At 36.6% G+C, this 26830-nt stretch overlaps 1 protein-coding gene across 1 annotated transcript; it reads right to left on the reverse strand.

Annotated features, from left to right (window-relative positions):
* Positions 1–181: 181 nt before the first annotated feature.
* Positions 182–26647, reverse strand: LOC129890048 (lysine-specific demethylase JMJ17). The gene is made up of 34 exons (XM_055965555.1): positions 26454–26647; positions 24963–26342; positions 21673–21730; positions 20716–20838; positions 19082–19139; positions 18815–18951; positions 18010–18168; positions 17833–17919; positions 17151–17327; positions 16062–16214; positions 15777–15968; positions 15614–15685; positions 15062–15157; positions 12913–12996; positions 12704–12820; positions 12416–12623; positions 12270–12334; positions 11960–12018; positions 11742–11873; positions 11482–11638; positions 11077–11409; positions 9997–10176; positions 9788–9849; positions 8660–8738; positions 7684–7830; positions 7443–7576; positions 5679–5799; positions 5520–5593; positions 4072–4216; positions 3691–3840; positions 1273–1368; positions 1097–1192; positions 802–1004; positions 182–493 (listed from the first exon to the last, which is right to left on the reverse strand). Exons 2-34 carry the CDS (start codon positions 26291–26293, stop codon positions 259–261), a joined length of 5520 nt encoding a protein of 1839 aa, XP_055821530.1. The 5' UTR covers positions 26294–26342; positions 26454–26647; the 3' UTR covers positions 182–258.
* Between the last annotated feature and the right edge of the window lie 183 nt (positions 26648–26830).

Consider the following 26830-nt stretch of genomic DNA (forward strand, 5'->3'; position numbering starts at 1 on the left):
AATGTTCGCAGTCCCCCAAAGCTGGGAACTAAAAATATTCCTATTTTTAAGTGTTTCAAGTATTATTTCTATTTAAACTTAAATAGTTGACTTGCAAATATATGTGCATGAACAAATATTTTAAGTAAGAAATTGCGAGATGATACTATTGTGATCATCATCAAAAGGGAAGTGAAAAGGATGGCCAAAAAAAAAGCTCAAAAAAATGAGGATCAATTGAATTAAAAAAAATAAAAGAGAAAAATGTATTTACACGGATTAACTATTTTGCACAAAAATAAAAGGAGACAAGCTCTCAAAATGTGATCGTTTACGAGCTACTCGTCTATAAGGTTTCCTATTTTTCCAGAACAACTGTTCAATATTACTAGTACTTCTTGATGCATCAGCAGCAACATCAACTCTCTCCCATTTGGTTTTTCTTGATTTCCTTCTTGATTCTCTGTGTCGCGGAGAAGGTGTCTGAGGTACCTCATGTTTACCAGTGACAACCCTGCAGTTCAAATGAGCTGTCAGAAACTCATATCGCAACAGATCTTACCATTAGTATGAGTTTGTTGACCATATAAGAGGGGTTCATCTTGATGACCAATACTTTTTATGTTTATGTCTATAGTTGTAGTTGGATGCATACAGGTATAGACCGGGTTTCAAAGAACTTGGAACCTTGAACCTATCAAAGTTTAAATTCTAGATCCGCCTCTAGAAGCACGCTTTACTTTAGTTTTCCAAGAACACCAATGGGCTATTTTCTTCAAGCAATTACTAGTTTTGGTAAAGGAAAAAGGAGAGAGTGCTCACTTCTCTTCGCCGCTTGTTGACGTTGATGCAAAATCCTCTCCTTCCATGCAACAACATGCAGGACAGATGTAGATCTTTGGCAGTGAGGATAACTTGATGCAATCAAAATGATACCATTCATCACATTTATCACAAGCAATCATCGGTCTCTGATCATAAGGTCTCCGACAAATGCAATAAAGCATACTCCGATCCCTAAGTAACTGCATGTTCCAAAAACATGTCCTAATTAGATGTGTCACACGACTATGCTTAACTTTCACCTTACACAGGAGTGGGTTTCTAAACATTTTACCTTAAGCTCCTTTTCACATGACACGGGTAAATTTTCACCCTCCTTGATGAGCTCGAAAACCTTATCCAATCCAAGTGTGCCACCATCTGTTGAAACCTGTTACAAGGAAAATGGTTAAGGATGGTATCATATATCAAGAACATAACCACTGAGATGCACTACATGTAAACTTTTACCTTCTTTGCAATATCAGCCCACTGCAACCCAATGTTCTTCACTTCTGCCAGGATCTGTCTAAAATAATCTTCTGAAGGAATGCCGACAGCTAGTCCCTGAAGTAGTAGTATTGAACAATCAACATATTAGGCTATAATAAGTTAGGTTGCAAGCGATTACCAATCAAACCTCGCACTAATGATAAGCCGAAAAATATCAAGAAATGATTTACTAAGGTCAGTATGCTTTTATCATAGCCAAAAGGGCAACAAATGTATTCCATTAAGGTTTCATGAGCGTCATAAAGAGAACGGAAGTTTCAGTAGTGGTGAACAAACTGCCGAGAGTAGAGCCCACTTACTTCGACAGTGAGCCTGATGAGAAAACTCAAAACAGCCAAGGCTTTTGAAGTGTCGTAATTACTTTCTTAAGCTCATTCAGAAATCAGTTAACTGACTACTGAAACTTTATCAGGACCGTTAGTGCGTCTGGAACTGAATATTGTACTTACACCCACGTAGCCCTGATTTTAGTACAATCTACCAAATACCAAATCTTGCCCCTATTATCTTATCATCAATACCCAATGACCCCAAAAGGGGTAGAACACAGGCATACAAGGGAAAATAATGTGGTGAACAATATAACTCTTTAAGGCGAGATATCCACACGAAGGAGGGGCCAGATTACACAACCAGCAATATCCAATGTGCAGCGAGCTAAACCAGATTACGGTAGAGGCAGAAGGCACCAGAGCATGATAGAACTAGAGTAATAGGCAGAATGCACCAGTTTTTTGCTATAAAGCAAATATATGGATACAGAGGAAGAATCTAGATCAGGACTTGGACAAAGGTCAAGAAGGCAACTGCAAGAAATGGAATTAGCAGATTAAAATTGTAGAGAAGAAGGGCAGGAATTAGGTGGTGTGGATTAAGGAGGTTGTAGATCACTTTGAATTTACACATAGGAAATTGACCGCTACTTCTTCAGAGAAATAGGTGTAAGGGGAGTCTCTGATGCTTCAGTTTGGGGTTTGCTATAATAATTTAATCTACAATATTAGGAATGAGGTTATCCGGGAGCAAGTGGGAGTGGACTCTGTGGCAGACAAGATGAGGGAAGCGAGACTGAGATGGTTTGGACATGTGAAGAGGAGGCACTGACGCCCTAGAGAGGAGGTGCAAGAGGTTGGTTGTAGGGACTACGGGGTACGCGGAGGTGTAGAGGTAGGCCGAAAAAGTATTGGGGAGAGGTGATTAGACAAGATATGACACAGCTTCATATAACCGAGGACATGACTCTAGATAGGAAGGAGTGGAGATCGCGTATAGGGTGGAAGGTTAGTAGGGGTAGAGTATTGTCTTGCTTTGCAAAAGTTTAGGCTTGCTAGTGTCTATCGTAGTACTAGTCGTACCCTTGTAGTTCTTGTCATATGGTATTATTATTTCGTTCTGATAGAGTTTACAATGCTTTTCTTATTAACTGCTATGCTTTCTTCATTGTTTTCTTCTTCTTTTATGTGAGTTTGATGCACTTGAGCCGAGAGTCTTTCGGAAACAGACTATCTACCTCCACGAGGTAGTGGTAAGGTTTGCGTACACTTTACCCTCCTCAGACCCTACTTAGTGGAATTTCACTGGGGTGATGTTGTTGTGTACTCACTTGATGCTTCCTCCAGTAAAACTGTTTATTGAACAGAAAAGAATGATAATAGGACTTTCAAAAAAGTGAGAGAAAGTCGGGAGTTAAATACAAGATTGCTGGAGTGGCACAAGAATCTAATGGGAATCCTGAAACTTTACAATTCACTAAAAGTAAAGGAAAATTGCCCATGATCATAAGAAAATTGGCACCTTTATTATATTTAATTCCCATTTCCTGATATCCCACAACTATGTTACAAGGATTTGGAAATGAGTATGTGATATGGGTGTGGATCCATAAAATAATTTACAGGGTTTTCTTTTAATGACCATGGTATCCGGGCCAGCTTTCGCGCACCTCGATTAATTCCACGGGATACCTACCACCTCCCACCAACAACAGGTACCAGGTAACTCTGTCCTCCAAGACTAGGATGGATGGGAAGAATCACCTAGTGTTTTTTTGTCTCCACTGAGTTTTGAACCTGAGACCTCAGCGTTCTCAACGACTTCATTGACTACTAGGCCACACCCTGGGTGCAATAATTTGCAGGTTTTAAGTTTACTTTGAAGGATTTATTGCAGCACACTCAAACATTCTTTTCATGTATGACAAGGCAAATGAAAGGTCCATGTGAGTAGACCCTAGTTCTCCATTTTTTCTTTGAAAAGACAAAAACAAGAATTGAATATTATTATACGAGCTATAACCCATATGGAAAGTGCACTGGAGCAGGAGCACTCCAAGAGAAATAAATAGAAAAATCAAAACACAAATAAAGTGCAGCACACCTCTTTTAAATGCCGTTGAAGCACTTGAATTGAGGGTTTCTGTGAACCGTCTAATAATCTCTGAGCTCTGATTTTCCAGGATGTTCTTGCTAATGCCAACTCAAGTTTGCTGTTTGCCTCAGAATCATAGGCACCACCAACATGTACAGCCTATGCAGTCAACAGAAAGTGAAAAATAAGTTCCAAGGCTAATACTCTGAGGAAGTAGTGGTAAATGGCTATGAAGGCAAAAGACACAATAGAAAACCATATGCTCACAACGATGAAGACACCACTAAAGAAATACATCAGCAGGAGAAAGCATTATCATATCAGTGACTCAAAATAGGTCACTACACTAATATTGTCATTGAAACTGAATACTGAAAAGACATTTGGTACCTTCAAAGCAACACAGAATTTTTTAGCGATAATGCTAAGGTCTTTATCTGGATAAGCTAAAACAAACTTGACAATCTCTTCTATGCGAGCTTTGAAATCGAGAGCTTTTTGAACAATTTGATGAAGTACAGCTCTTTCCTGAATCCTGCCAGGAGAATGTCAATGGTTAAGTGAAACACTTTAGAGAACGTGAGGTGCCGGTGTAAATACACATATTTGTAAGAGCAAAGTTATACACAATAGATGCACAATAAAGTTCAAAGAAGCAAAGAAGAAACCCCACCCCTTCACAAGAGAACAAAAAGATGGAAGGTGGTTTATTCTTTTGGGGAGTGGGCAGAGAAGGAAGCTAACATAAGCCATTTATTGCAAACTAGGTGATTCAAGTGCTTTAGAGTAAGCATAGTCTTTCTCTTGGAGAACCTTTTCGAAGGAGTTGGAGCGGCAAAGAAAGGATGTACCTATTATTTCCTTAACATGTATATCCTGAAACACCACTTGATGTCCACTTTTTTGCAGGAGTTCGAGTGACAGCTAGAGAGGAAATAAACTCTGAGGTAAACATGCTACACCTCATGCGTAGGATAGACATTGAAGACAGCTTTCACTCTGTTAATTTAATTTTTAAATTTTGGAAAAGCTGATTGAATTTGTAACTGATTAATTCAGATTTCGACAATTTAAATCTTGATCCCATAATGTGTTAGAGGCTTACATATAAATAAGCACCTTAACCAGTCTTAATGATGCCTTTCAGATATTAGCTCTATTGTTACTTTCACAGACGGAATATACTTAAATACACACTTCTTTTAGAAAGGTAAGTGTAGTATAAAAAACAAGCAGCAATTTATAGGGAGTCCTAAGGTGTGCCCCTTCCTAATCTTAAAAGGACCCCATGAGATCTACACCATTGCTTCAGATCCATTTACATATAACACCAACATCAAGCAAACTCCACCATATATCCAGATCATTAGCAAAGCTTATTGACAATATCTCCACTGCAAAAATTCCATTAATCCATTCAGATTTAATTGGATATTCTGTTAGACACTTGAAAACATCAGGAAATTAAATCATACTCCTTTCACCTACCTTATACCTTAGTCAAAATAGTACAGGAGGAAACAAATTGAAAATCCATATACGCAAATTCCTAGACGCATATCTTTAATCTCAAATGGTAATTATTCTCAATTTCCAGAATTTCTATCATATATTCTAAGATCAAAAGTTACAAACTACTAATACAAGGATGGATATCAAAAGCTGCCTAATACAACATCCACTAACTGCCAGAGCTCCACATTGTCCAAACCAAAATGAGAAGTCAAAGAAACAAGAAAACAAGACAATTGGTATCCTAGCATCCTACTCAGTTTGTAAAAGCAATTCGGAGTCTTCTAAGCATAAAATTTCAATTGAAACAGGTTATTAGTCAGTACCATAAACATAGATCTTCAGCATCTGATAAGAGCTCAACGAGCTTGTGCAACTTGAGACTTTTCCTTCCAATATTCTGGAACAAGTAAAACGACAAATCACACATTACTACCAAAACTGTAAGTGCAAGCTCAATCACAGAGCTACTGGGTTGAGCATACCAGAGGATCACTTGCATTTCTTGATATTTTTCCACTGTTCATAAAATGACAATAAGGACAAATAAATTTTTTTGAATCATTGGCATCTCCTGGTGACCATCCAATGCACTTCAAGTGAAAGCTGTATAAAAGCATAACATTGTTTATAAGTGATAACGAAAGCAATCTCAGATGAAAAATAATGACAAAATAGTTGTTCAACGACAAAATAGTCCCATTTTCCCTTGGAAGAAAGAAATTAATAGCCCGTCTGGCCAAGTTTCTTGGAATCTAAAAGCACTTTTTTTAAGATTTGAGGTGCACGGTCAAGAAGGAAAGTGATTTTGAGAAGTAGTATAAGCAGATTTTCTGTTGTAGAGGAAGAAGCTACAAATTTGTGCTTCTTCCAAAAATAAAAGCAACAACAAACAACATACCCAGTGTAATCCCACAAATGGGGTTTGGGGAGGGTAGGGTATACACAGAACTTACCCCTACCTTTGTGGAGTAGAGAGGTTGTTTTCAATAGATCATCGGCTCAAAAGAAAGAATTTCAAAAGAGGTTGCAAGAACAATATGACAGCAAAATAGCAAAATACAAAGAAAATGAAGCAACAGATAGTAATAAACACGAAAGAATAAGGAACTACGTGATTACTAAGGAGAGGAGGCTATCTCTCTGTCTCTTCCACATAAAGTGCGACAACACTCGACTACCAACTAACTTTCTACCTTCCTATCTACGGTCATTTCCTCAATAAACTGGAGTTGAACCATGTCTTATCTAATCACCACCCTCCATTTTTTCTTCGGCCTACCCTACCTCTCCTAACTCCAGCTACAGTCAAACTCTCACACCTCCTTACTAGCGCATCCAGCACCTTCTCTTTGCATGTCCGAACCATCTCAGTCTCACTTCCCTCATTTTGTCTGCCACAGAACACTCCACCTTCTCCTGTATAACTTCATTCCTAATCATATATAACCTAGTATGCCCACGCATTCATCTCTAAGTATCCTCATCTCCGCTACATTCATCTTTTGAACGTGGGCGTTCTCGACAACCATATCCTTGCCAAAAGATTATATTTACCAAACTATTTGATATCAACTCAATCCATCTATTTCTCAAATATAAGTAAAACCCTCTTCCCTGTTCCTTTCTTTTTTATACCGTTTCTCCTTCTTCTAGAGTGGAATTTTAATTTATATTTCATGATGTATTTTGATATATTTAAATAATATGGAAAAAATAAATAATTATACAAGATATTCAATATCATTTCTTTCCTTCAACTACATTTATATTGATTAAAATTTTAAGTATGTAATTTTTATTTATGTTTTCTATTTTAATTAAATAAATATAATAAGCATAAATAAAAATTTTGCATAATAAATATTTAAAATTGTTTCTCCATTTTAATAATACTAATTTAAAAATGACCCTTGATACCGTCTTTTTTTGGTAATTCGACAATCAAGCACTTCTTAAAGAGATTGACCAAACAAATATGTTTATCAAATATCAGAAAACACACTTCTCATATAAATTGAACATATACAAACTATCAGTACTCTCCAAAAGTACTTATCTGAAAAGCTATTTTGATAAAAGTACTTCTGAAAATAAAATGTTTTTGGAAGTTAAACCATAGAGGTTCTAAGTATTATATCACGCTCTGGATAAATAACGCAGTCATTCAAAATCCCCTTTCCCAAACATCTATCTTAAATCTTTTTGAGAAACACAAAAGTCTTAGGTTAATTAGCCAGATAAAGTACCAGTCATTGCAAGTAGAACATGTCAAAAGCTTCTGGTTCACACCATCAAGTGAGCAGAATATACATGACGCCCTTGCATTGGTGTGATTAGATTTCCCACAAATGTTGATTGATCTCTCAAGTGCATTTTTAGTCTGCAGAATTCCATTAGATTGCATTACACATCTACCCCCATAATAGCTATATAACCAATCAACAAAGCTCAATTGGAACAAAATAAAAAGAGAAAACAACTTTAAACCTGTAAAAGAGCAGTAAGCAGGTGAGCATCTCTAACTGAAGGGTGTAAGACCTCCTCACACCGGCGCTTCCACTCCTCTGTCTTATGAACCTCAGAGAAAACCATGTCCAATTCTGAGCAACTGAAGGCATCATTATTCCCTTTTTCCTGAACGTATTCGAATCACCAGACATTAAGTAACCATGAAATTAATGAATATCACATGATACCAATATATGGTACGAGAAAACGTGTTTGAAGTTTCAAAGTATAAGAACCATGAAATTGGATCGACATTAATTACTTGGAGAGGTTGACAGTATTTTTGGGTCAGTTCAATGGATAAAAGTTCACAGTTGTGGACAACAAGCCAGTTAATAAACCAATGATTCAAATCCACGGGAATTTTCTCATTATCAATTCTCAATAAGTTTCTCCACTAGTGTGTTTCTACATTTCCTTTCGCTTCCTCAATTTCTGACACATAGTAGAAGGACGAAAATTTCCAGACAAGATGTCCTGCCGAATAATTCTCCATAAGGTTAACTGAAAGCACGAATCTGAATCAAAAGTAAGAAAACAATAACTCCAGTCCAAATGGATTGCGAGATAGCGGGGGATAATTTAGACTGCTGTTATATTATGCGCGGTGTGATATAGGATTTAGAGGAAGGAAAAACATAGTGAAGACGAATATTATTGGTTATCCCCTCTCATTTGGTGGAAAAATTCAAATACCAAATTTAACAATCTATAGAAAAGTTACTGAGAACAGAGCCGAAAGATGAGACATTTAAACTACTTTTCCAACTTCCAGCATAATAAAAACTCATAAATTGGAAATCCAAAGCAACAAAAATACCTCAATAACAAAATTTCCAGAAAAATAAAAGTTACGACTTGTAGTAGGGAGAAGGAACCTAGTCTAACATAAACCAAAAATTTAATGTTGACCTTGAGGAGAAGAAAGAAAATACAGCACACAAAGATATGTTACCTTAAGCTGCAGCAACAGATCCCATGATCGATCCCTAAAGTTAAGGACAAAAAATGAATGCACCTGATCCAGCCATGAGCTGCAGAAATTTAAATTGTAAGTGATAAAATCATAAAACTAACAACAACAGCATACCCTGTAATCCCACAAGTAGGGTCTAGGGAGGGTAGGGTCTAGGGAGGGTACAATGTACATAGCCGAACCCTTACCTCATTGAGGTAAAGAGGTGGTTTCTGAAAAACCTTTGGCTCAAATAATGCATATCAAAGCAGTATGAAAAGGAACATACTGAAGTAAAAAGGACATAGCAAATAATAGAGAAAACATTATATAGCCCTCAGGAAAAAAGGCAACAACAACAAAACAACGCGGTAAACAAAGCTAAACTCATAAAACTAATTAAGAAAAAGAACTTAGCGAAAAGCAAACAAGATGAAAAACATAGATGTGGCAGTGCGTCTGCCAGCGAACTCTGTAATAGCCATTTCCCTTTTTACTTTAGAACTCTGTACACGACTATCTTCTCAGTTATACTTTCATTCACGTGTCATTGCTTTTGATACTTGACTATTTCCTATAGTTTCTTTTACCAGGCAGGGTAGAAAGGGTATGTACAGGGATGGTGGTGCAGTAGGTTTAATGCCAAATTCTACCAACAGAACGGTCCTAACTTTTCATAGATGCCAACTGGAATCCTAACCCAACCTTTCAGTAGAAGCAAGAGACTAAATAAGATAAAAGTTATTGTTATTATAATTATAATTATAATTCTTAAATAAAAGTAACAAATTTTACTTCAAAAAGTAGTGAAAATTGTGGAAAGAATGTAGAAAGTAGCATGGAACTAAATCTCAGATATTGATACTTTCTCAAAAGAGCAAACTTGATACTTGCATGAATTCACCAGTGGAATCCTAGAAAAGAAAACTGAAGAAGCATAAGATATTTTACCTATAGTATGAGATATCAGACCTATGGTATTATTTGTAAATAACATGGAGAAATTTAGGTCTCTCCAATTCCACACTTGATAGTAGCTGAAGAAGCTATTTTTGGACATCATGAAAATGTGATGACAAGCAGATACACAACCCACACACATGAAATCTGTATCAGTGGAAAACTTACTTGTGTTTCTCAATAGCCTTCTGAAGCTGACTAATCATTGCCGGAGATGAGACACAAATGTTCTGCAGCACGAAGGCACCAAATATAGAATATGAAATTTCACATGTAAGTAGAATAAAAGTTCAAACGGTAGTAACATCAAAATACCTAACACAAACAAGGAGGGAATAATTCCCCATAAAGGCTATAGAAAATGGATAAAGAAGTACCTGATACTGTCTGAGAACTTCTTCAGCGTCACTTAAGTTGGATCTTCCAGCAGTAGATTGAATGCAGACTTCCAAAGCTCTATTAAGCCAATTCACCCAATCAATTAAGGCAATACACAAACTGCAAGTTGTATACATGAGAGGAAGGTGGCTCGCAATCTCCAAATTTGTCTTCAGTTCCTACAGCAATGTTAACAAATAAACTTAAGCACATACGCCATATTTTAAGAGGGACAAATGAACAGTAAGAAAATCTATTAACCAGGTGCACCATAAAAGCAACAAATCCATTATACAGGGGTAAGACAAACTATGGAATTAAAAGGCTTACGTGTGGAGAGACAGAGCCAAAAGATCTTTTTAATCAAAAAGACAGTCTGATGTGCCAAATTAGGGGCTAAAGAAGAAAAAACAACTGATAACCCACAAAAATTGAAAAGAAAAAGTCTTAAGCTCCTAACAACATGGTAGTTGGCAAGCATATGAAGGAAGGAGAAATGGGAGAAGGGTTTTGGGGGTGTCATACGCGGTCACACTAGCAATACTCTCGAATGAGGTGTTGCTTAAGTAAGTGACCTACTATCTTCAGGTCAGCAACATAGCTTACTGTTTACAACTTAAAGTTTTGCCAACATAACAAAAGGATAAGGTGAACAAGAATGGTGCTCCAACTATACCACCACCTGTAGTTTCCAAACTCAGGTAGATTTACATGAACCAAAGAGATATACCATTTAACTTTGCAAAGTAGCTAAAAGAGAATTGTGCTCCAAATAGCTAACCATCAATAACTAAATTCACACTGTAAACTTTTAAATTCCACGGTGATGACATACTAAAAGGTATTAGAGCTATTGATCCTCGAATATGGGCGCTACCAGAGGCCGAATATGGGACCAGCAACAAACATTTAGGCTCTGGATACCAAAGAAGCACAAAGAAAACTAGTAAAATCACATCTATTTACCCCAATAGTAAGGAGGGCATGCACAGCCATAACAAGAAGAGTCAAAACCTCAATTCAATGTCCAGATCTATCTGTTTTATGTTGAACAGAAATTTTATGAGACAATTAATTACCTCAAGTGTTGGAATTTCAGTAGCAAAAGATAGAGCCCTAAAGCACCAACGAAGAGTAGAACAAGCGTCTTGAAGTTTTGGAATCATATCAAACTTGAAACCAAGACCCTGACCTGCTTCTACAAATGAGTCTATAGCTTGAATTTGTTTTTCAATTTTATCAAGTTTGCTCAATATTGCATCATCTATAGTTTCGACATTCAACAGCCACTCTGTATCATGCAACACAGAGCAGGCATCCTGCTCCCACCTGGTGCAAGTGTCAAGCAATGTCTGAATCATCAGTAGTTCTCTCAGAGATACCTTCAGAAGCTTAGATTCTGATACCAATATCTGCATAAATTACAACAAAAGATGTAAGAGCTTGGGTATGTTTCACAAAGGCAGAGTTTGCAAGTGATTAACCTTCAAAGTCTCAACTTCAAGAGAAGGAATTGAGCCAAGTGCCGTGGAATCACGTGATAGAAAGGGATGTGACCTAGATAGCCAAGACTTAGCCATTGATACCGCATACTTCACCTCATCAAGAGAAGGAAGTATCACAAATATCTCCTCTGAAGCCCTATTATTTTGCAAAACATAAAAATTACACGAGAAGTCAAAGGAATACACAAACACACACAAGAAATACAAAACAATAACTAAATCAGGGAAGGAGGCAACACCTTATAACATCCTCAAATTCAGATATGTCTTCCTTATTCTCAAGGACGCGCTTGGCTCTTTCCTCTAAAGATACAGCAATTGCCTTTACCTCATAAACATCTGTAAACAACTTCTCTTTCTCAATCTGCAATCTGGTGATATATTCACATATCAAATGGGGTGAACAATAGTTTTTTCAAGACAATCATTATTAGTAAAGCAAAAATTGTAATACTACATGCTAGCCTCCATCAACAGCTGCTCAATATAATCCATGGACATTGTGCAACGAAATGCCTGAACAAAAGAAGAATTTCAGAAAATTCAGATAGAGGAAGGAACTAGAGATTTATGAGACCAAAATATTGCAATGAATTATGAATTACTTTAGGTACACATAAATGATTAGATGTCAAAGCAATCATGAACCATAAGAAGAATCAAATACCAAGAAAGAAAAAGGGAAAAGGGGAATAGGACATTATAAGAGCGCGGAAAATGTAACTCAACGATCCACAGAAAGTGAAAAGAATGACCACTCTACTTACCTTCAGAGCTTTTACCCTACAACGAGCCTTCTTTAGCTCAATATCCACACAAGGAAGCTCGTCAACTATGTCAGAAGCGTGAGAAATATTAGATGTTTGCATTAGATCACAGCTATTAAACAAAAGATCGACTAAGATATTCAAACCTTTAACTCTAAGCAATGCTGCATCCTTTTGAATGCAAGTTAACTCATGAGCTACAGTTTCTTGATCCTCCCTTTCGCTGATGCCCAATAGAATTTTGTTAGCACGCGCAATCCAAGACACAGCATCTTTATGATATTGTCTCAGAAGTTCAAGCTCTGGAATGTTAACCGCAAAACCACCCCATTTGTTGAGAAGCGATTCAAGATCCTGTACAACATAAAATGTGGCATTTATGCAATGTTCTACATCCATCAACACTATTCAAACTTTGACAAGGTAGGAACAACCTTGACACTGAGAGAACCTCTCAACATCTCACAGCACTGAGATTGACAACATTCAACTTGTCTAATTAAATCTAGGAGCATTTCACCTTCTGGAAGTTGCACTTGAAGGCTTAAATTCTGGAAACAAAAAAAAAGTAATAGAATAATCACAAAACAAATAATCCCAAAAAGAAAGACAGCATCACAGAAAGCAAAGATAAATAATTCACCTCCTTCTCTAGCTTGTAGAGAATATCTGCCTCAACTCTAGCAGAAGTCTCAGACACACATTTCCTTACTCTTTCAGCCCAAGCCTGAAAAAGCTCAATATGTGAGATTTTAAAGCAGAACCCATTCTATTTCTGAAGATTGTGGCAGCAAATGACAATTCACAGCAAGCGAATAGTCACATCATACAGAGCTACCCTTCGAACAAATTTATAATCCTACTAGCAAGAAGACACAAAGTTGATAGACATCTGAAACAGCAAAAGGTGATTCAGATAGCAGTTGCCATACATCCAAAGCATCACCAGTGAATGTGTGTCACTTCCAGTTGCATATGTAAATACAGAGCATTTCATGGGTTGCAGATGTAATTCTAAATTGAATTTAAAGTGTGTCCTTAAATGCAATTCAATTGAGCTTAAAGTGAATCAATGCTGAAACTATGCCAAAAGGATACTTCACTTTTATTGTTTTTTGACAGGGAAAAGAATTCCTTTTTCTTTTATAGACATTTTAAGAAAAATATTTTGAAGATTTAACTATCTGTGCTCCAACATGCGCTATAGGAAAATGGAGACCATCTCCAAAGCTAATTGCCTCCTATGTGGATTATCCACTGAATCAGGACATCACTCATCAGTTTTTTATAAGGCTGAATCAAGTTATCAGATATTCTTACATCGTCCAGTAAGTCTGCAAAGGAGTCTATTCTCAGGAAGGAAAAAAACCTACAGCATTGTAACAGCTACCAATGGAAAGGATGTGTTGATCTGGTTTACAAAGGTGAAGCGGGAACTTTTAGATATTGAATGCTCGGACTAACCGTGAATTGATTGCTTATTGTATGTAGATGGAGAAAACCTGTATGATCTTTCTATAACAGGCCAATCCTGATCCTTGAAGGAGGCGAATATAAAAAGAAAAAAGAGAACCCTAAAAGCTGCAGTGCCGACCCCAGGTGAGTTTTCTTCTCATTGCTTTTATAATTTGGATAAGTAAACGAGTCTTTGCAGGAAAGAAAATATTTGATGATTCTTTTTTTGAGATAAAGGTAACCAATTGAATAAAATCATAACTTAACACCTAAAACAATGCTAAGTTAATAACTTTACAAACCATACTTACAGCAGAAGACAAAAAACCCTATTCAAAAAACAGAGAACTTATACATTGCCAATTAAATCTTTTACGTCTCCTATATCACCCCATATTTTCTGTTTACACAAAAAAAAAAAGAACTAACTGAGACAACTCAACCTAATTTTCTGATTAGAATGCTAGTATCTTCAAACTCATCTTCAAATATTTGCTGGTTCTAATGTCAACATAAAAAATATTCTCAAACTTTATCTTTTGTTTTCATTTTTAAAATCTATCCAAATCACTAAAGCTCATCTTTCTAATTGGGGCTTAACCTCTATCATCTCATTCACAGTAAAAGCCAGCATGACCTATGAGAAAACCTTTAACAAGCTTGTACATGCACTGGAACGCTATCACTCCCAGTTCTTTGATAACAATACTACTATTTGCAAGAATGACCATTGAAAGTACCACTATCTTCATTGACAAGCATTAACATCTTTTCACCTCACAAGATCTTATACCTTCAACGTAATTTCCAAGGTTTGCACAAAGAACAAAAAAGACCAGAAATCAAAGAAAAAGCGGCAACTGAAAGTGCCAGCAGGAATGTGAGGAAAAGTAACAACTGACCAGTTGGAACACAAAGGACGATCATAAATATGCTGATCCTCTTTTCAACATTCAATTGCATTTACAGTGAGACAAAAGGCTACTTCATGATATTTGAACATACACCAACAAAAACAACCAGAAACTTTTCTTTTGACAAAAGAACCAAACTTCAGGGGGTTTGTCTTCTATTTTATGTATTTATTATTTCTCTAAGCAAAAGATTTTGTTCACAAAAACAGAGTTATCTTCTTTTTTTCCCCTCGTCTCCCAATCTTCTTTGATTTGATTCTAATGTTTTTTTTTCTCTAGGAGAAAATAACAAGGCGGTGCCAATGTTACTAAAACATAAAAATTGGCAACATCAGCCAGGTAACCTTTATCAACAATATATAAGACGTAAAACTTACAAAATAAGAATTTTCAAAAAAAACTATACATAATAAGAAGGTATACCTTAACTGAAGACAGCTTGCGCAACAATTCCTCACTTCCTTTGATGTAGATGGGGCAATCTACAGTCTTGGAGTACAAGGTTTCCAAATCAGATACCTGTAAAGGCAATGAGACAATAATTAACAAACATAAGAGAACAGAATGAGCAACACTTCCAAACCCCAAATCGGCAATGAATATGTCCTTTAGACTTTGCTAGAAACCTCAAAGGAAAGAAGAAACATTTCCAAACAATCCAAAAATGTAAGAAGTATGAAATGACCAGATGCCAAAGGCAGATAAAAGGTTCAGAGAGAAGGAACCTTGTTTTCCCTTCTTTTATTTTGGGCGTGAGAGGGGAGAATAAAACTATATTAGCCATAAATGTCATAACGAAAGCCTGAAATTATACCCTAAGCTGAACTACAATTCTCAAAAAGCAGCATTAGCTCCTGTCAATATTCTGTTTGCTAATGCAGCACAGCAACAGCAACAAAAAATACTAGGGATACATAGAATATCAAACCACACTGTACTTAGAAAACTATCAACAAGGTGAATGTACTGGCTTACAAGAATATTTGACCATGATGAAAGAACAGAATCAATCTCCAGAGTCAGCTGGCTCGCTTCTTTCTGGAAATCCTGTACACAAAGCATACTCGGATTATCAGACCCAGTGCAAAATTAAATTGCATATAAAGGGAGGTAAAATCAGAAACAAAATGCACTTCACCTTCAATCTGAGATGTGCAGGCTCATTACAGGGTACGGGATTTAAACTGAGCAAATTGTCAACAACTTCCATCTGCACCTTCACTACATCACTATTGTGATCAGACACCCAAGCTTTTACTTTAGAGAGAGAGTCCCTGACATTTTGAGCCCAACTCTGAGCATCAATTAACCTCTTCACCAAATCTCTTACCTAAACCCCATTTGCATATAGATATTTAGTTTAAGACAGTTATAAAATCAAAAGACTAATAAGCTATAGAAAATGAAATGGCTGAAATCTCACTGGATCCATTTCATGACCAGCCCACATAAACTGTTCGGCTTCCTTTATTGCACGATGATAAGCATCTGAAGAATAAGGATTTTGGAAAAGCTTACTGAACTTTATTAGCCATTCTTCAGCAAGTTGCATGTGAGTGATACAGCCACCTTTTATCTACATTTGATCATTGATTGGAGCCAATAACAGTTAGAAGCTATCACTTTATAAGTTTGCAGAAGCCACATATTACCAAGAACTATTTCTTATCTTAAGACTATATAACACACTGTATCACGAATATGCAAGAAACAGACTGCAGATGTCACATCTCAAAGTATCAAGTGACTCAGAAGATGTGAACAGCTCACTGAGGTATCAGCCTATCAAAGTCTAGAAACTTCCCAAACAGAGCAGAAAAGGTTCAAGAAGGATATGTACCAAGACCATTAGTATCATTCAGATCGTTAAGCTTCTTGACCACTAGTATCATTAAGATAGTTAAGCTTCTTTATTGACAACTCAGAAGATAGGGTGTGCGATAGCAAGAAAATCAGACAGGGAAAAGGAAAGTGAGAGAGAAATTTAAGAAAATTCTTACCAGTCTTTGACACAAAGTTGTAAACTCTCCAAAGATATTGTATTAGATGAACAGATGACGAAGGAAAATTAGTAGTATTAACATTTTAGATATATAAGATCAGAGCACAATTGATTAAACACTGGTATAGAATCATTGAGCATGTCCTTCCATCCTAGTAATTATTGATACCAAGAAATATAATTGTGTTCTGCTTGCTATAAATAATATCAAGCAACAGAAAGCAAGAACCTTCGTTCCCCCACTACACCTCTTTTGAACTAAAAACCGATTACTACAGATCTGCTGAAAACATAGGTATAGAAATCTCTGCAGCTTAAGTGGTTAGATGGGAATATACAGGTAATTAGAAAAGCTAGCAACAAAATGCAGAACACTGTGTAGGGTCGAAGAGAGGGTCCAAAAGCAAGTTTTGATACTCACTAGGCCAGAAAACAAGGGAATCAAATGAATATGAAAAACAAGACAATTGACCAAAAAAAGGTTCCATATTGAGAAGTGATAATCAGAACCTTTTTTGACAAAGCAGGTGGATCGTTGGACGACAGAAGTTGCCCTCTGATATTTTCTGCAGCCTCTTCATGATTACTCTTATCAGTAATAAGCACCATATCATTCAATTCAGTGAGGGTATGACGAAAAAGGAGTTGACGCTTTTGTGGCTTACATTCGCACAGATGTTCCCAGTGCTGCAAAGAAAGTCATATTAAGTCAAGAAAGCATAACCAAGCACCAAAATTGATGACAAAGAACATAACAGACTACGACTAAATATGGCATAAGTGCTTAGTGATTACACTCAAAATGCCGACTGCAGTACAGCAGTGCATTCAGCAGTGTACTCACTAAATACCCCCCCCCACACACACACACACCCCAACAACAACAATCCACCCAAAAGCAAAAAGAACTACATAATTCATTTTAGGCTCTGAAATTGACAAAATTAAAGCTGCAAAATGATGTGAAAATTGTTATACATTATAGGACAATGCTGAGAATGTTCTAGCTCCTAGATGCTAGAACATACAACCTACAAGGAAAGATGATCTTATGCATCAACGATCAGCTAAGTTTAGCTTGAATTTGACCAGAGTAACATTCTACAGACAGAACTCACAAAAGCATAAGACATATAGGAAGAGGAGAGACGAGGAAAACAATGTATTTTCCACACATATAAACAATGCTTACCTCAAGACAAACAAAAGACGATGGTGCACAGCTGCATGCTACAGCAGAAAGATACAAATATTGCTGGCATATGATGCATGTAGGATCCTTCAACAAGATAGGTAAAATTTGTGAAAAAACACTTCAGAACACATTCATAATCAAAGAAATCAAGAAGCAACATCAAAGTTAAAGTACCTCTTCAGTGCCCACGTATTCAGGCTTCATACGAGGCGGCATGGGAGAAGAATTGACAATGCCATTTTTCCAAAGCCGCTCTCTCCAAGTCTTCTCTTTAGAATAGACCCTGACCAATTCTGTTTTTAAGTAAGGTGCTGCCTTGCTGTCAAATTCACTCTGCAAGGTGATGAAAATTGTTAAATTGGCATGATTAAAATTTAAATATACACAGAAGCATGGAAAAGTTATCTACAAATACAAAGCAATGAAAATATGAAAACAGAAGTTCAACAGAAAAAGCACCATAGCATAAGTTTCAGTAGAAAAATTAGAAAATATTGTAAGCAATGGAAGCAGTCTAACAGCTACGTCACAAAATTTAGTGCACCATCCATTGGTAATGTGGAATTAAAGTACCAAAGAGTAATCCCACTCACTTGGAAATGAATCACAAATAACATTTATTTAATAACAGTAGCGTCTAGGCAGTTTACTTGCACCTTGACTTTTCAACAGGGTACAACTACCTCCCACCAGCACATGTACCAGTTAACTCTGCCCCCAAGGCTTAGGCAAATGGGAAAAAATCACAATAGCACAAAAGAAAGAATATGAATACATTAGTAACTAGATAAAATCCCCCACATAAAGCATGCAAAAGAGCAGCCTTCTACATCTGCGGGCAAAAGACAAATGAGTATAGCATTGTCCACAGCATACCATGGATTTGAGTGGTGGGGTTCCAAAGGAAGGGGTAATTTATTATATTTCTCCTAATTGGAACCTCCAACATTAAAATGGCAAAGGGAACAAGGATACAAACCCGGGCTACTGCACAGAGCAGCTCTTCATGAGACAAAACAGCAGCTTTGCGATAAAGTTGGTAAAGCTCTGCTCCAAAACCGCCATGAGGTAACCAGTCGGCAGGGGCAAAATTGACAGCCTCAGCACAATTTAAGCCTGCAATTTCAAGATGCAGGTAAGACTACAGGAGAGAGCTGCATCATACATGACTAACCATTTGAAGAAGAAAGAACCCTTTGAATTTTTTTCCAAATCAGAGATAAACTAGCAAAAAATCTGGGCTCACCGCAGTTGAAGCCTCCATGATACGATCTGGGAAAGGTAATAATAAAGTCCCCAGGCTCCTGCACCAAGTAAACAAGCAAATACAAGCCACATAAATGGAAAATGGAAAATGCAAAACGGGAAAAGCTTAAAATTCAGTTACTCCTGGAATGGCAGTCATGAAGGGGATTGTAAGTACTGTTTAGGGAATTGCTCATCGAGTTCCTGCTTGCTGTTAAAGCCTAATCATAATATATATCTTTATAATTTGTTGAAGATCTTTGATCATTTGATTGTGAGATTCATCAGAAGTTTTAGTATTTTTTTACTTTATTGACAAAAATAAAAAATCCTATTTTGGTTGGTATTAAGACTTTTAACATTTCTCCCACATTTTTTTATAACAGAGAAATCTTTAAGGTTCAGGGACAAACGCATTAGAAACTCAGTGGATAATGAGTGTACCCCACTACCATTCTCCAATTAAATACCAAGTTTTTTTTCGCAGCAGGGTTTGAACCCATGACACATGTGGCATGCCTAAACAGACATCACACTTTGTGCTCTTACCACTAGACCAAAGCCCTAAAGGCGCATTTTGACCACATATTAGGTACTATAGACCAGGAAAGGAAAAAACATTGTGTTACTTATAATTTATGGTCCCAAATATGTGACCAAAGTCTAGAATTAGGCTCCTACAGTATACACCATGTGAATAGCATCCTTGTCGTATGACGTAGTATTTAGGCAGTTCCAAGGCCAAGAAAACCAAATCCTGATGGGTTTGAGGGATCCCAAGCACCTTTGGCAATGAAGCTTGGAGGCCAAATTCATAATATACAAAATAAAAGGAAGAGAAAAATGTGGAAGAATTTTACCAATAAAATGGAGGAATAAATAAAAGAGAAAACAAGCTTCAAAGAATATACCAGAAGTTGTTTTTGGAAGTATAAAAAAAATCATACTCAAAAAAGCATACAGTAAACGTAATATGTAGTGGTGAAGTAAAATCCCAGTTGTTTATCACCTACTCATCCCTCATCCTTTTTGCAATCTTCAGATTCAATCGAACTAAACAGCTTCAGATTCCTACAAGTGCGCCCCTCATGTGACCCTAGAAAAAGATGTCTTTAAATTTAAAACTCTTTTTTCACAGTGTATTGGTGTGATACCCCTCGTAAATCCTGATATTGGATGCATTAGTGGTGGGTGGCATAGGAGTGATGACGCACTTATTTTTCTTATTTCGCTATTTTGTAGTGTAGTATTTGGGCCATGGGAAGATAATTTAAGTTCCAACTTTCAATTGAATACGATAAGCTTATTTTCCTAGTTTCTCAACTAAACCCTAAGCTACAGTATCTATAGAAAGTAAATCCTTGCCCATATAATAGTTGAATGTATGTTTGGAAGTGAAAAGAGAGTTTGGCGCAGTAAAAAAGAAGAGAACTCATATGAGAAACTCTCCTTTTTTTCCACTTTCATGACAGCTTCTCCTTATTGTCATGTTCATCTATTTACAAAGAGAAAGACTCAAATGCAGTATTATGACATCGTCCATGAATTTTGGGAGGAATTACCAGAAAAATACAATGTAAAAAGACAAAGCAAAACAGAAGGAGCAAGATCTGAGTATAAAGTCCCACAACAAACCTGTAACACTTTATAAACAGGAACCCCATTTTCTTGCAACACACGTGGATTCAGCATGGTTACAAGCTGAAATAGCAGATCTGGTTGCGCATCAAACAGATCAGGAAGGCTATTACGCATTACCTGCACAAAAATTGCTAGTTAAAGGGCAGCAACCAGCTGAGTAAGTCAAAAGAAAAGGTCAAAATTTTGAAATATACAAGGGAAAGCTACACATAAAAACCATTATAACACTGATAAAAGTTAATTGAAACAGCAATCAAGTATTCTTTTATCACTTCTTTGGCGACTAAAACAGGAAAATAACTTGCCATTATGCAATGATCAAGGAAAGTGAAAAAGTAATCTCTTTATGCCAAAATGTAATAAAGGAATATGCAACAATTTTCTTAACACTACAGACACTAAACTTATACCCTAATGAATCGAGATTATTAACATCTTCCGGAGCACCTTCTGGCAAAGCCCTGAATGTTGGTTAATCATGTTATTGTATTTAGTCATCAGGTACCTGTGGGTTTAGCAGGACTCCAGCTATGCTCTACATCTATCAAGTTCATATGCTAGAATAACTGACCTTAAAACACATTCATCTATACATGGAATTACAAATTAAATTAACTTACATTTACTTATATTAGATGATACAAATCGATAAAATTGAAGATCCAAATAGTATGAAGAAAAACAATATTTCCCATGACTTTACACTTGCCTCAGTTTTGTTCAAGTCTCCCAAAAAGCCATTTGAATAAAAAAGACAAAGCAATCATTACGCTAAATATCTCCTAAAAGCCCAACATTCAAATATCAAGAACTTGGGTCAACATGTATTTGAGCCAAATTTCCATTCACAGTAGAAGAGATCTGTTCTAACTTTATAACCCACAATTTGCACTATACACAGAAGCAAAGTCCATGACACTAATACAGGACAGGAAGTATTCATTGAATAACCTTCTCAAAAGCTGGGGCTTCACTTCCAGGAACACTATACCAACATTTTGGCTCTCCCCTGAAAGGAAGCAAGAAGAACTCATTAACTGATAAATTTATCAAGATTCTTTACATGACTATCAAGATACTGGTCATGCACAAGATAAAAAACGTCATAACAACATCATAAGATCAATCAAGTGACTGCAGAAAAGATATCAAAGGGAAATGCAAATAGATTTACGAAGACAAGATGCACAAACTCAGACATGTTAATAAGACATTTCCAACTTAATAATCATAATCAATATGCCTAAAGGAAAACCCCAAGAATTGTTGTCTGATACACTTGGTATGCTGTCAACAAGTACTTCAAATTACTTTTGCACTATCCTTTTGTTTTGTTCGGTACTATTTCTTGCTTTTTTCCAACTGAATTCTACTTTATATTGTTCTCAACCTTTCAGATCTCTGATCAGTTCAATTTAACTTTATCAACATGAGCAACTTCATTACCCTCCGTCACTTTTCAAACATTTGACCCCCTGAGGTGTCAATTGAAGTTGCATAATGAAAAAAATTGCTTTTTCTAGAGCTCTGAAGGGAGAGAAACAGGAGCATCAACAACCAACAAAGGAAAAAAGAAGTAAGCTAGGCCTCTATTTTCCCAAATACTCATTCATCCATTATGCGATGAAACCAATTCCAGAATGGTACTAAAGCAAGTGGAACCTAATTCAAACCTACATTTCATAATGTCAAGTCTCTCTGCTTGGTTTAGCATCATTGCTGCCACTGAATTACAGAAGAAAAAAATTGACAACAATATTCATAACAGGGTTTGTCAGCATCGTTGCAAAACATTTTCACGTGCAACGTGGCACCATGGTTGACTCTTTGAGCTCATTACATATTCAGTAATATAGTCCCTATTGTAAATATTTTAAAGCACATTTTGCTGAGATTAATACAATACTTTAAACAATCAAAAAATAATAACTACACGTGTTGCATCTTACGTTAGTTTAAGGAATTTCATTTGGTATCATTAAATTTAATATATTTAGATCAATCTATGACAATATTAAGCCGTCAATCATTGGTATATGTCCTCCTCAGATACAGAAATTTCATTTAATACTAGCAGTAACATTTTCTTGCACCTAGAAGAACGGAAAATGGATAAATTGTAGCCTGATCGATCCGAAGTACCCAGAAGACAAAAGGAGATCATACCTAGGTACTTCGGAGGTTTAAAAGAGTGTGTAGTCATTCCTTGTAACCTTTTTGGTACCTTCTCGGAACTCTTTTTCTAATTAAGTACTTACCTTACCAAACAAAAGAGTGTAATCATACTTGAACAAGATTAAAAATGACAAATCTGATAGAAGGTGCACGTAGAACACACGGATGAAAAAATAGATAAGGTCAGGTCACCAAAGAGATTTTTGGTCATATCCTACGTAAACAAAGAAATGCACCACCCGATATGACTCTATGATAGTTGGAAGTGTAAAAAAGAGACAAATTAAAATTTAAACCTAAAATCAAATATCATTGAGTTGTCTTAAAGACCTTAAACCTCTTGAAATTCACATGGACTTAGCAAGGTATAGAACACAATGGAAGCAATGTATCCATATAAGTTATACCAAATAGTTAGGACGAAAAATCTAGTTATTGTTGATATCACTTAGTTAGTAGAAGCTATATGTCACCGTATGGATTACTGTGAGAAAGAATCCCCCCTAGTATTAGAGAGCTAGTTTGTCCTAACAGAAAAATTCTCAAGTATTAAAATGAAAAAGGCCCAAATGAAGTGTAATGGTTATTGAGGTTTCAAATAGCCGATCCCAACTATTCCGGGTTGAGGTCTAGTCATTCTTGTAATTAAACTTCAATAACCAATGAACTATGAAATATATGTGTGCGGATGTGCGTGTCTTTGGGGAGGGGTGCAGAAGGTCAAAGGGAAGCTCCACTCGGTTGGATAGAAAGTGATCACATCGCAGTTTACAGAAGGGAAAGGTTACTCGAAAAGAAGAACAAGGGGGGAATCAATTGGTTAATGGGAGATGAAAAAACGATATAAAGTCAATGGACATCTACAGATGCACTAGCATTTTCAAGAAATAATTTAGAATCTCTATTCTCATTGGACAGACATGCAAGCTACTAGTAAAGGAGTAGATGTAGATTACACTTTTCATAATTTATAAACAGCCTATTCTGCGCAAAGAATGAGATAAGCTCTTGGGTATTATAAAACACTTGAGCAGAAGAGGAGAAGTCAAAGGAGGAGGATATAAGTGATGAAGCTGCCAGTGAGCTAGCAACCTAAGCAAGACCATGAATAGAGATTCATGCCCCAAGGGCTTAATTAAGGGGCAAAGGTTAAGGAACGTGTAATTTAGGTCACAAGTTCGAGCCCTACACCTTCCGAACTAAGCCTAGTATTTTTATTTTTTTTGGAACTGGTAACATTTGCATTCCTCAGCATTAAAAGCTATGCTGGCCACCTCCAAGCCTAGTATTTAATGGAGAAGGATAGAGGGGTGGGCCCAATATCCCAAGTTTTGAAGTTTGCGGTTGGTCCTACAGGTTGGCGGCCCCAAGGAATTTCTTGGTCACTAAAAAAAACTAAGAAAGACCATGAAACTACATCAGCCAAACACAGTTGAATAGGACCTAGTGAAAGCAAATTGTATATGGTGAAAACCCAGTAGACAACATTAAGCAGATTTTATGAAGAACATTTGTAATATTCAGACATATTACCATCATGCCAAATCTCTGATCTTATTATGGAAGGCATATCACATCACATTAGTTAATAATGCAAAATAACAAATATCAAGATTCAACAGCAAAAAAGTATCTGAAAGAAGTTCCATAGCATCGCAACTAAGCAAATAACGTATCTTTTATTGCATGCACATGTAAATTAGATGAAACTACCGGTTAGATAGAGGTCTGTGACATTTCTACGAGTGATTGTATGTCATTTAATGAATCAAACTTAATTCTTTTCTAAATCAACAGCAAACCTTCTACGCAGATCTTATTCTATTGTTTGTCTGCCATAAAGTCTAAAGATTCTGAACTGTATTCATTTCGCTATTCAGTAGAAGTGAAAGAAGAGTGTTTTTTTTCTATAAATTAAATAATTCTATAAATCTTAACAAGCCGTATACAAAGAAGTAGAGAAATTACACAATAATATGGTTCTGATCAAACTTACCATTTAGTCATTTATTTTGTAGGAACAAAAAAATGGACTTAGGATAAAAAAGAATAATTGGCACTCGTACCAGTGATGATAATTCATGGAGTAAAAGCAGTGGTCTTCAAAATGCCAGCAGAATGAAGAGAATAGCATTCCAATATACAGCCAAGGCACCATAACACCAGCAATGCTATGATGTACAGCTCGAAGCATCGAACCTGGCAACTTGGGTAAGTTATTGAGGTTCCATGGGCTAGCACAATATTCATCCCATGTACCTGGTTCAACTGATGATGGTTTTTCATCGGTTAGACGAGGAAATCCACTACCATAGATGGAAGTATCCAAATCACTGCCATACTTCACTTCAACCTCCCCCGCTGAACCCTCCACAATTTCCCAGAACTTCTTCTCTAATTGCACCTGTGAAATTGATGTGGAACCATACCATTTTTTCTTGGCACGATCAGCAATGCGCCTAAATGCATCCAATGGTAACTCTCTGCCAGGTGCGAAACCAAAGCTATCCTTTTCAGAATTCAAGCATTGCAAGCAATACCAGTTCCCCGGTGGAATTTGTTTCAGAGGCGGTGATAAACAGTACAGATGCCACCCCTTGTTGCACCGATCACAGAGAAGCATCACCTCCCCGTGCAATCCACTTTTGCATTGCTCACATATTTGATCGTGTTCTTCTTCCTTCGCCTTACATGTTTCAGTTTGATCACCCTCACTGTTCTTTCTCCTTCTCTTACTACTTGAGGATTGGGAGTCTGACTCCCGTTTCCTCTCACTTTGGTTTCCTCTCCTGCAACTTCTATTTCCCAGCTTATTTAACTTATTATAGTACTCTTCATAATCATACAAATGTTCCAGGTACAATTGGAATAATACATGCTTGGCGCACTCTGAAATCTTCCCAGCAGGCCGAACAAACCTAAAAACCTCGCCCCACTTCTTCTCCTTCACTACTTTATCGTACCCTCCAAACCGCTTGACAAAATTATACAACTTGCACAAATCCAGGTCCTCACCCTCAAACACAATACGTTTTTTCGCCTTCTTCCCACAATGATCTTCTAAGAACCTATTGTATTCCAACTCAAAGGTCTTCGGATCACAAGACGCGCACCGAGCCTGTAACTGATGAATAGCTTGCGTTTTCGTCGGAAATGTGAAGGAATTCAAATCCAATGCAAAGGGGGGTTTCCAACTCTTAGGTGGGACAATTTTACAAATACCATATTTCTCAGCCTCTGGCCTGATCTTGTAAATAAACTCTAAAGGGTCCTTAAATTCATCCTCAGTTGGATAATATACTGGCCCTGGTGGTATATTCAATAACCCACTTGGGGATGCACTTGTATTTTGCCCTAACACCCCTTTCTCTACAGCTCTAGGTCTCCCTCTCCCCATTAATGTCAACTACTATGTCATCAAGATAATCAATACCTAATAACAAAATCTGCAGGAAAGATCCATACAGACATTCATATACATCTCAAATCGCTTAAAAATTCAAGATTCTTGAAATGTAAAGGAACAAAAACTATTAAAACTGAAATCTTTAACATACCTTTGAATAAAGAAAACATAAAAACTGAGTCTTGATAGATTCTTGTCCCTAAAAAAAAACTCCCTTTCCCAACGTGGGTGTGTTTTAGTGTTGTAGATATCTCTTGTTTGCTCGTTAGTTGGAAACCAAAGAAAACGGTGTTTTTGTTAAGTCTTCTTTTAGCTTTTTTCCTTCTTCCTTTTTTTTTAATTTTTAACTTTTTTTTATTTTTATTGCTTTTGTAGGTTAATTCGTCTGCAGGTTTGTGGGAACAGTGTCAAGGAATCTATGGGACTTGAAGAATCTAAGAGCGTGAGGTCACGATATTTGGTTGATCCTTTGTGAGGATGGTAGAGAATTAGTTTCCCACTGACTTGACGTGTGATATTATATTGATA

The sequence above is a fragment of the Solanum dulcamara genome, chromosome 5 (genome assembly GCF_947179165.1).
Source record: "Solanum dulcamara chromosome 5, daSolDulc1.2, whole genome shotgun sequence".
NCBI lineage: Eukaryota > Viridiplantae > Streptophyta > Magnoliopsida > Solanales > Solanaceae > Solanum > Solanum dulcamara.

Excerpts from the sequence above, each read along its gene's own strand:
- LOC129890048 (XM_055965555.1), bottom strand. The coding sequence starts at position 26,293 with ATGGGGAGAGGGAGACCTAGAGCTGTAGAGAAAGGGGTGTTAGGGCAA. Across the intron at positions 15,158-15,613 it reads CATCATGGTCAAATATTCTT|GTATCTGATTTGGAAACCTT; the intron begins GTAAGCCAGTAC and ends TTGCCTTTACAG. Across the intron at positions 4,217-5,519 it reads GCTGAAGATCTATGTTTATG|GATTCAGGAAAGAGCTGTAC; the intron begins GTACTGACTAAT and ends TTCTCCTGGCAG.